The 11352-nt window shown below is 37.9% G+C and overlaps 1 protein-coding gene across 1 annotated transcript; it reads right to left on the bottom strand.

Annotated features, from left to right (window-relative positions):
• Positions 1–9437, bottom strand: MARVELD2 (MARVEL domain containing 2). The gene is made up of 7 exons (XM_070935803.1): positions 9359–9437; positions 7107–8234; positions 5775–5807; positions 5064–5200; positions 3958–4129; positions 2991–3041; positions 1–153 (listed from the first exon to the last, which is right to left on the bottom strand). The coding sequence occupies exons 2-7, from the start codon at positions 8217–8219 to the stop codon at positions 43–45; spliced, it is 1617 nt and encodes a 538-aa protein (XP_070791904.1). The 5' UTR covers positions 8220–8234; positions 9359–9437; the 3' UTR covers positions 1–42.
• Positions 9438–11352: the final 1915 nt, after the last annotated feature.

The following is an 11352-nucleotide window of genomic DNA, read 5'->3' as shown; positions in this document are numbered from 1 at the left end:
TTAAAATGGTAAAAAAATCTTGTTGGTAAAATTAAAGTCATTCTATGTATTCCAATTGATAATTTTGTCATATTCCTGAATTCTTTGTTTTATGTGAGAAAGTTTGTTCTTTAGATATTCACATCTTTCTTTCTTCTCCTGAAATGTGGGATCCTGAAATACAAATGATTCAGTAAGTAAATTTACAATGTTCACCCCTTTGGGTTAGCTGGGTAAATAATAAAATACCGTATTTTCTGGCGACCCCCGAATTTTCCTGTTAAAATATAGGGTTTGGGCTATACTCGCCGTATAAGACTACCCCTCTTCCAACGCACACCAAATAAAAATTAAAAAACATCAACTGGCTCACCCACAATGTAAAAGCAGCTGTGCTAGACCCAAAATGGCCCCTGCAACAAGCAGGAACCTCACAGAACCACAAAAAGCCCAAAGAAAACAACTTTCACACTTTACACACACACAACACAACACAACACAACACAACACAACAGGCTCACCCACAATGTAAAAGCAGCTGTGCTAGACCCAAAATGGCCCCTGAAATAAGCAGGAACCTCACACAGCCACAAAAAGCCCAAAAAAACAACTTTCACACTTCACACACACAAAATTCTACATACAGCTTTGTGAGATTTTGTGTGTTTGTGTAGTTAGAGTGAAACACTACAAAAACATACTAAATCTCAGAAAGCTGCACAAATATTATTTTATTTTATTTTATTTTTATTTATTTTTTTTATTTATTTTTATTTTTATATGAAAGCTAAATTTAAAACTTCCTAAACTTTAATGGCTAGGTCTAAAAAAGAACAACTAAAAAAACCCCCAATTAACTTTTTTTTTTAAAGATCCCAAAGGGGAAAAAAACTTACCCAAAAGAACAGGAGTCTCCAACCTTGGCAACTTTAAGACTTGTAGACTTCAACTCCCAGAATTCCTCAGCCAGCTTTGTTTTGCTGGCTGAGGAATTCTGGGAGTTGAAGTCCACAACTCCCTGCCTGCTTGATTGCAGGCAGGGAGTTGCTTGCTGATGGAATGGATTCAGGCAAGCGAAGCAAGGGAAGCGAAGCAAGGCAAGCAAGCTGGAAGGGGAAAACTTTTTTCCTTGGCTCTGGCGATCCCAACTAAGTTGCTTAATTAGTAGATCGTCAGAGCTTGGATCGTCAGAGCCATGTGAAAGGAGAAAAGTTTTTTCCTTCTCCATGGCTCTGGCGATCCCAGCTGAGTTGCCTGATTAGCAGATCATCAGAGCTTGGATCGCCAGAGCCATTTAAGGTTCGTCAGAGCCTTTCGGGCTGGTCTGCCTGGTTACAGGAGAACGACACCCGGCGTATAAGATGACCCCCGACTTTTGAGAAGATTTTCATGTGTTGAAAAGTCATCTTATACACCGGAAAATACGGTACATGATTTACAACCACAATTTACCCAATATTTCGGTTTAAGAAATTGACAATTGTTAAGTGAGTTGTGTCCCATTTTGTGACCTTTCTTGACACAATTATTCAGTAAATCACTGCAATTGTTAGATTAGTAACATAGTTGTTAAGTGAATCTGGCTTCCCAATTATCTTTGCCTGTCAGTTGTTCTCAAAAAGTGATCACATGACCCCAGAACACTGCTACATATGAATCAGTTGCCAAGAATCCGAATTTTGATCACATGACCGTGGAGATGTTACAATAGTCATAAGTGTGAAAAAAGGAAGTAAGTTTAATATCCTTAATAGTTCTTTCTTACCTTTGATATTCATTTCATACAAAAAGTATATTATTTAATTTTATGCATATTAAATCCCTATCTTATTGGAAGAGCACTTGATACATAGAGCTCAATTCTTGGCTCAAATATGTAATCCTGGCAGCCACTGTAGAAAATTCTTAAAATATACTGTGATTTGGTTTGATATAAAACACCTTAGGCATGGCAGAGCAGCCAAGCTGTTAAGACTAATCATTTCACTGATTTCAGTATGAGAGAACATAAAATCCATTTTACATTGAGTAGGACAATGAGTCCATCTGGTACCGTATGAACAATAGAATTACCGATAGGCATTTTTTCCAAACTTCTTTGAAGATGTCAAGAACTTAATTTGGGAACTACTTCATTCTAGATATGGTTTTACACCTGACTAGGGTCATATGCAGATTGGATCAAGCAAGATCAGAATCAAAAGGACTGAGAGCAGACTGATCTGTTGCGATAGCAATGAACAGAGCAATTGTTCTTCCTGATGAGGAGCAAGTTCTTAGCATGTAGGGTGCACATTTTGTAGAAAGATTCATAAGGTTTGCATGTGATGTGTATATACCGTATTTTTGGAGTATAATATGCACCTTTTTTACCCCTAAAAGTGGTTGAAAATTTAGGTGCGTCTTATAGACTGAATACAGGCATTTTTGGCCTCCTGAACCCTCTGTGCGTCACATTTTCGCCCTCCCCGGCCCCCAGAAGCACTTTGCAGTGCTCTGCATGGCCCGTTTTTGCCAAAAATGGGTCCATTTTTCGGCTCCCAAGCCCTCCGTGAGTCGCGTTTTCGCCCTCTCTGGCCCCCAGAAGCACTCTGCAAGCCAAAAACAGGTGTGTTTTTGGTGAAAATGGGCCATGCGGAGCATTGCAGAGTGCTTCTGGGGGCCTGGAAAGGTGTAAACACGACACACAGAGACCAAAAACTATTTTTTTCTTTTTTTTCTCCTGTAAATTTAGGTATGTCTTATAGTCCAAAAAATAGTGTGTGTGTGTGTGTGTGTGTGTGTGTGTGCGCACACGCGCACACACACACACATACTCACATTCACACACACACATTGGGCTTTAATCTTATAGTCTGTCATTGCTGATTTTCTTTGCAATAATGGCTCTTTTAATATCAGCAAACTGGTGTAAATCCTAAAAGCTCATAGATCCCTAGTGGTGTTTTTATTATTGCTCTGGACATCAACGTCATTGACAACATTGAATACATAAATAAGACAATACTCACATTCTTTTTCTTTTTATACTGTTGGAGAACATTGGCGATTCTATCATGTTCCTAGTAAGAAAAAATGTAAAATATCAATACGTTTCATTTACTTATTAAACTTATATTCTATATAACTGTTTTATTTTCTATTTTGTACAATGTTTTATTCTATTACTGTTTAACTCTTTGTCGACTTTTTAACATTGCTATCTTCTTTATAACCAACAAAAAAGAATGACAGATCCCCAGAAAGAACAATATAACCTGTCCTAGTTTAGCAACTGCAATTCCTTCCTTAATTTGGAAGCAAAATGGTCATTAAGAGAACATGACAGAAAGAGACTGCGAAGATTATTGGTTGCTGCTGTCTCATTTAGATAAAGTTCTCTCATAACAATCACATCAGCCTTTACTCTTATTTCAGCATGCACGGTTTTTTAAGTGCTCGCACTGTTCAGAAAATGATTTTTTTTTAAAAAAAAATTACTGTCGTATTCGTGACGTTATTAAACAAGGTAGCTACTTGAGGAGTATAACAATAATTCTCAATGCCACATGTGTTCTATTCTAATATTTAACTTTTAATTTGTTTATCGCAAAGTTTGAATGTCACTTGCTTGTTTGATCAACTTTGGTAAGAACTGCATAACCACCGAGTTCTATTAGAAGCTGGTGTCTCTGACAGATGAATCCGTATCACAAATACCATGAATCCGTATCACAAATACCAAGAAAGTAGAACAGGCATATAATGGTTATGGTTGGAATGATTGTTCCAATCATTCTATTGTTAGATAACAGTGTAAAGTTATGTACAGTAACCAAGACCTTCTTTGTGTCATGTCTAACAAGTAATGGAACTTAGTAAGAAATATAAAATATATATGACTTCCAAAAATGAAGGGATTATCATGATTAGACCACTGATCAGGTAACTTAACTTTCAATATCTACTTACAAATACAAACTTTAAATCCATACTTACAAGAGTATTTCCAGGATGCTGAGGAAGCTTCCTCATAAGTGCATCTAACTCATCAAATTTTTTCAAAACTGCCTGAACTTCGGAAGACAGTTCTTTATATTCAGAAAACTGATCATTAAATACAGCTTTATAACGGTCTCTTTCCTCATTTGTCCGAATTGCTGGGTATTTTCTATAAGCAACAAGTTTCCAATCAATGCTAGGTCAACAATTCAGTAAATTGTAAATGTGTGTATTATGGAATACTGAAAATTTAACATTAAAATGTGTAACATGGAAAATTCTTTACAGATTATTAAAAACTGCATCAATAAGACTAGAATCATTGCTTTCCTTGGCATACAATATTTGGATTGCACAAAATCAGGACAATCACTTATCTGGAAAACATTTGGTAGAATGGACTGGATCAGATATTTTAAACATTCCAATAAGTTCATGGATTTACACATCATATGATTAAAGTATGATCTGACAAAGTGACCATTGGTTAAACCCTAAGATATTTACAAAGTAATAGCTGAGTTCACATAAAGACTAAGACAAATCTAAACAAACCACATTACAGTTTGTCTGACTCCAAAGCTTAATAAAAATTAAAAATCAAAATCAAAGTGTACCTTTCTATTTTAAAAAAATTAGGAAGTCTTCTTGCAAGCTGTGGCATTACAGCTTAAGCAGAAAACTTTTTAAGAAAAGAGCCAGTTTGGTCTAGTGGTTAGAGCACCAGGCTTGGAAGACTCTGAGTTCTAGTCCTGCCTCAGCCATGAAAATCAACTGGGTGACCTTGTGCCAGTCACTCATTCTCAGCCCAACTCACCTTACAGAGTTGTTGTTGTGGGAAAATAGGAGGATAAGGATGTGTTGCATATGTACATCACTTTTGAGTTATTTGTAAAAATAAAGGTGGCAAAAACAAATTAAATAGTGAACAACAGTAAACTACATTTGTTGGATTTATATATTGCATTTTTAAATCTTATATATGGCCTTGTTTTTAGTTTATTATTGGAATCAATCCAGTATGGTTTGTAAATTGACGTTTAGGGCTTAACATAATGGTGATCTTAAATACTGTTTTGCATACTAAAAATACATATACTTACGCTAAATAATCTGGCATCACTATTGGTTTAGGAATATGTCCTGCTGGTATATAGCCATTAAGTACTTCAGGCTTCATTTCTGTACCCTTCAGTGTCTTTATGGCTTTTTTGGCTGTGTCATTTTCATGATCTTCATACTTTGTAAAAAGAATTTTTAAAAGTTTTACTTTTGCACAAGTTTGTATTAAGTAACTAAAAGTACAATTCTCTAGTGCTAGTTTGTTGAAATGAACAATTGTGTTAGATACTCTCTAAATTCATTTGGACAATAAATTTTGCAGCCAAAATAATATCACTGGCATCTTGTATAATACTGTTGTTACAGAGGCCCTACTACCTAGTGCCCTACCCCAAACCATCCTATTTGAATGATTTGGGAAACAAATTATGCTTAAACTTTTGAAAACTTTCACGTTGCTTCTTAAAACCCATAAAAAATCTTTCATGCTTTTCCATTGGGTTTTTCAGGTGGCAATATCTGCAAGATACTGCTGTAAAAATTCAACATCAGGGAGGGAAAGCATTTACTGGAAAATAAGGTGGTGTTAGTAGTAGAACACCAAATCGACATTTGTGAATTTTCACTAAAACAGATTTTTTTTTTCTTTGTAAGAATATTTTTTCATGTCTTTTTGAAACAGACACTTTTGTGAGATAACTCAAATTCAGTAACCACAAAGTAAACAGAACATATGCAGTTCTGGTTCTTACCATTCTCTTTGGGGCAAATGATTGTGACTTCATCTAATAAAAGAAACAGAAATAACAGTATTAAATGTATACATTCAGACTGTAACTGCTGATAATGCTATAATGCAAATTCATTTTATTTTGTATTGACAGAATATAGATTGTAGTGGTGTATATGCCTTTTTTAACCTGTGCGGAGAATTGATATGAAAGCAAATTATTTTCCAAAAACAGATGGTACTTTAGTCTGCCAACAGAAAAATATTTTTATTTAGGCAGACTTTTGAAATGTTAACTGTTTTTTTCTATTTTATTTAATATTAAATTTATTTGCTGGCTATCTCGAGGATCGAAGTTACCCTGAGTGGTTTTATTGTTGTTTTAATGCATATTTTGTTTTAACTACAACATTTCTATTTTTTATTTTTATTATCCAGTGCTGCTGTATTCAGTGACTGATAGAATAAGGAGTGATTTCCATAAAGCTTTACCTACATAGGAATTGAGGGACCTGACATAATAATCAAATGCTTGTAGAATAGAAGAGAATAAATATTATGGCAAAAAGGAAGTATAGAAATTGTAATTTTAGTTGAAATGACTAAAAGCTGTTTAAATTTGTGAATTGGCCAAATACTCTGTTCAGAAAAAATACATTGTATGTTTGTATGTGTGTTTGTGTAAGCATTTAAAAAAATGCTTGTACACAGAAATTAAAATGGTTGAAAATCTTTTGATAGCAATCTTATGGATATCACTTTCTAAAACTAGAGCGCAATTCAGGAAAAAAAGTTGTGAGACACTACATGAAAACTCAATATAATCAATATATATGGCTTATGTTTCTAGTTCTATTTTAAAACATCTTTGATTTCAACTACAATTCGTGGCTAAGAACTTATAGATAAAACAACAATGGCAAGTTTACTAGAAAAATCCAGTTACTTATCTACTTGGTTCTGAAGATACTTATATTTTGCTTTCATCTATGAATGCAGAAAATTCAAAATATTTTATTTTGCAGATTACCCTAAAATAAAATGTGAAGGATTGTTGTGGGAAGAAGCAATTATAGAGGAAATCTTTTCTGCCTTTCCCTAAATCCAAGCATTAAAAAAAAATAGCTTTTTACCACTTTATTGAAACTTTTTTAGGGATCTACAATGATTGAAAATGTTCTTTTAACTTTCCAAAAGCTCTATTTCTCCCTAGTTGTCTTTGTTTAATATAGTTTTTTTCTGAATCTTAAGAGAAAAAAAAATGAAGGAAATGACCTTTATGGAAGCAATATACTCTATCATTCATTTAGAAGCACATATAAAGTACAGCTTTGTGGTTGTACTTGAAACTTACCCGCTCTTCCATGAACTCTCTGTGTCTCCGTGCAGTTTCATGTCTCCATAATTTTAGGCAAACTATTGCACCGATGAGATATATAATCATTGTTACAAACAAAAAAATTATTCCTGCTGTCTGTCCCCCTTCTATACGGCAAAAAGCAGCATTCAGTGGTGTGTTAAATAATGAATATGAGCAAAGTCCTCCTCTGTTTGCATCATTTACATAGACAATAGCAGCTGACATATATAAAATAAACAAGGCCACATTGATTCCAAATTCAGTTAAAGGCCACCAGTGGGAATCCAGAAGAATAGTTCTGTAATACATTGACATACCAAGTACTAGAAGTATGATAGTCACTATCCAAACAAGTGCTGCTACAACAAGAACAAAAGGAGTTTTGGGTCCACTGTAATAATAACCACCATACATGTTGCTTGCACCATAGCCATATGGTTGTGAAAAGCCAAACATGTTGTACCACTCATTGTCTTTGTGAATGTAAGCTGTGACACAGGCAAATACACCTGCACCTAAGAGCAGTTCAATAACAGCCAAGATTCTAAGCAATCCTGCCCAAGATTTCATGTAGGAGTATCTCAGGTTAAAAGCTTCTACTTTCTCACTGTATGTCAGAGCCTGAGTGTGCCTTCCCAGAGAGCCATATGGATCTGTGGGGAGAATACCTTCAGCTTCTTTTCGTGAATTGTAAGTCCCTCCTGATCCTCCATATGGATCTTGATAAGAACTTGGTGTTGAAGTATGGTCTGCTTTCACTGGAGTAAGTGTTGGAGATGATGGTGGAGAACATTGAGTTCCATCTGAAATAGCAGATACTGGCTTATTCCATTCAGGATCACCTCCTTTTCCTCTGAAGAAGTTTTTCCATGAATCAGGAATGAATTTTCTCACTGGTTTGAGATCATGCATTTCAGCCGACTCTTCATCGTCAGTTGGATAAAATTCAGGTCCAAATGGTGGCTGTAATGGAAGAGGCGGTGCCAAAGGTTCCGAATTTAATATCTCCTCAGCATCTTCTGGGGACTCCACATACACTTTATCATAATGGACAGAACGAGTTTGCTGCCCACTTCTGTGCTCCAGTGATGTATTCCTTGAAGACATTTGTGACCTCTTCCCCTGTTTCAGAAATAATTAAAAAAAACCCTGAAAATTGGGGATAAATAGTTCAAGTGAAGCCTTAAAAAAGGAAAACCAACTAAATTTCTGCACTCAGAACCAGGAAAAAAAATATGACATGCAATCGTTGAGCTATAAATCCTCTTCCATAGTAAGGCAGTTCAGAACTGCCATGACACGTCGATTGCTTTAAGTTTGATATTGGGTTTATCATAATTTAATGCTTGAATTTCTTCTGTGAAACTGTGAAAGTGTCTGTGAAACCAGTAAAGAAGGCAAAAGTTTAATGCCTCATGTACGAGTTCAAAGTCCAGACTGCTACACTGTGATGCTTGGATAGTTTGAGTGAATCCAATATATATAAACAGGAAAAAGCAACACAGTGGCCATATTTTAGAAAAGAAAATGTCCACAAGCTCTAATTCCCTGGTATGCCAGTGATTTTCAATGTGGGCTATATATCACCCTCCCCAGATGTCATACCATATTTCTAAAAGTTCACCTTCTTTATATGATGCAGTTTAGATTAATAAACTGTGTGGATAGAAAACCAAACTGAACCTTTTCCCCCCCAACTAACCACCGGATCAGCTAGCAACTCTGAAGGGTTTATAAAGAGGTAAATAAGCAAAAAAAAAAAAAAAAGATTTAAGAAACCCTGCTCTTATCCACAGGTTGTTGAGCAAAGTTTGTACTGCCTAGAGAGCGGGAGGGAAGGGGGAAAGCCTGGAGATACCCCACACGTACGTAGCTATTACTTTCCAGCATCAAAGTGCACTTTTAAATCTACAACCTTAGACCTACATATCCCATTAAACTTAGCGGGCCTTACTTCCAAGGGAATAGCCACAGGATGTCGCCAGAAGCGTCCGAGAAACACGAATTCCCACCCAATTCCGCACTGCTTCCCATTTCTTTGGTCCCAGCAAATCACGCAACTTGCGCGTACTGCCGCTACCACACCTTGCGCCCGCTCCGCCTTCACCCCAAAGCCCCGAGCTGGATAGAAAGCGCCGCCTTTCTGCCCGCGACCCCGCCAGCCACGCCCGATGTGTTGCTGGGACCGGGTTTACCTCCACTCCGCTCCCTACCCACCCCCTCCGACAATATAATGCCCCACTCACTCTTTCAGACAAAAAGGGCGGGCAGAAATATCCCGCTACGGACGGAGGCGCAACGGCCAGAAGAACAATCCCGTTTCCGTCTCCCTTTCCCGGAGGCGTTACTTTCGGGGGCGTCTCAGCCGCAACTCATCGTTCCGCCCATCTGGTCATGCGCGAAGTCCTTCGGGCTGCAAACGCTGCCCTCCCTACCTGGCTCGCTGGCTCCAGGTAGGCCTGGGTAAGGGCGACACAGGTGGCTTGCTTACGCTTCCTGCGCTGCGCACCCCGTGGAATCCTCCCGTCCCCTTCAAATCGTAATCGGTTTTGTGATTTTAACACCGCGGGGAACGAATCTGTTTCAAAAGACGTCGTCCAAGTTTCAAAAGGAAAAAAAAAAGCCCTCGACTGTTAAGGCAGGAGAGCTTTACTGGCAAATGTGGGTAAAAACTTGGGTTATTATTACCGGCCAGAAATAATTAGCAGTTGTCAAGAAATGCGAAGTGGAATAGGATGCAGAATAGTCTCGCCCAAGTGTCTCCAACTTCGTGGAAGTTTATTTAAATGGTTTTGCCATTGCAGATCCTGCTGGTGGTGGTAGGAAACAGGTTAAAAAAAAAAATTTGCCTACTTTTGTCTGGTGCTGTAACATATCTGCTGTTCATTTTATGCAGCAAAGTGCTTTGCCAAAAGGTAGCTTGAAATAAAATGCCCTATAGGCATTGCATAGACCAGTGATGGCTAACCTTTTTGCCATTGCGTGCCAAAAGCGGGGGGAGCGTGGTGGGGTCACACGCACGCGTGTCCACATCCATAATTCTATGTGCCCACCCGGGCTCCCCCCACTTCTGACACATGATGGCCCGGTGGGCCCGGTAGGCCCGTTTTTTGCTCTCCCCAGGCTCCAGAGCCTTTTTAGGAGCTTGGGAAGGGCAAAAACGGCCTTCCCCTCCCCCAGAGGCCCTCCGGAGGCTGGAAACAGTGTGTTTCCTGACTTCTGGTGGGCCCAGAAGGCCTGAAAATCAGCTGGCTGGCGCACATATGCATGCCGGAGCTGAGCTCACGTGCCCACCGATATGGCTCCGCATGCCACCTGCGGTACCCGTGCCATAGGTTCGCCATCATGGGCATAGACCTAGCAGTCAGTCATAAAATACATGTTTTGCAGAGAGCAAACTGATAAAACTTAGGCAATTAGTGCATCTGATAGTATTCTTGCCAATACAGACTACAGCAGAGGCAGGTACTTTCCTTCACACTGTCAATGTTAGCTATGAATACTTGGACCACATGTGTAATTAAAACTGATTTATTGCTCATGCCTATGCATAGGAATCTACTAAACTAATGGTTAGTTGGTGCAAGATAAGGATTAATGGAATTGGGGGGAGGGGGTTGGACTTAATCTGTTGTGGCTGTGTAGAGATTTTAGGCTGATTCCTCATTTGACTCAACTCCCAGGTTCTGCCTCTCCTACAGTTAGTCTATGGTAGCAACAAACTCAGATGTCTACTCTGCCCCCACATCTACACAATCAGCATCATCACATGCCTAACAAATACACAAACAAGATGAGAGTATCTTCAATGTTCTTCAATCAATTGAAAAAGAAAGCCCAGGGGAAAACCTGTGAGATCTTATAGGAAATTAAAAGTAAAGAAAAAGAATTAAAGACATCACCTACAAAGATAAATATTCTAAATCAAATTAAACTTCTTCAGCAATTATCTATGTACAGTTGGAAAACTAGAGAATAAATTGAACCAGCTTAAACAAAAGAACTTTGAACCTGCTAATAAACTAGCAAGGTGGTTAAAGAAGGAAAGAGAAATGATTCTGAAACTTCAGGAGGGTGATAGTGATAACAGACAACTCGGCAATACAAAAAAAACCCCCATCCACATTACTCCCATCTGTATAAAAGTTCTGATATCTCTTTGGAAAAAAATACAAAAGCAGAATTTGCCATACCTTATAAACATGCAAAATCAACTTATGAATGGACCAATGTCTAGCCT

This window comes from Pituophis catenifer, unplaced genomic scaffold (assembly GCF_029215685.1).
Source record: "Pituophis catenifer annectens isolate HBS135680 unplaced genomic scaffold, rPitCat1.0.hap2 SCAF_2, whole genome shotgun sequence".
NCBI classification, from domain to species: domain Eukaryota; kingdom Metazoa; phylum Chordata; class Lepidosauria; order Squamata; family Colubridae; genus Pituophis; species Pituophis catenifer.
The sequence above is the reverse complement of the archived record's forward strand: the minus strand, read 5'-3'. Positions and strand labels throughout refer to the sequence as shown.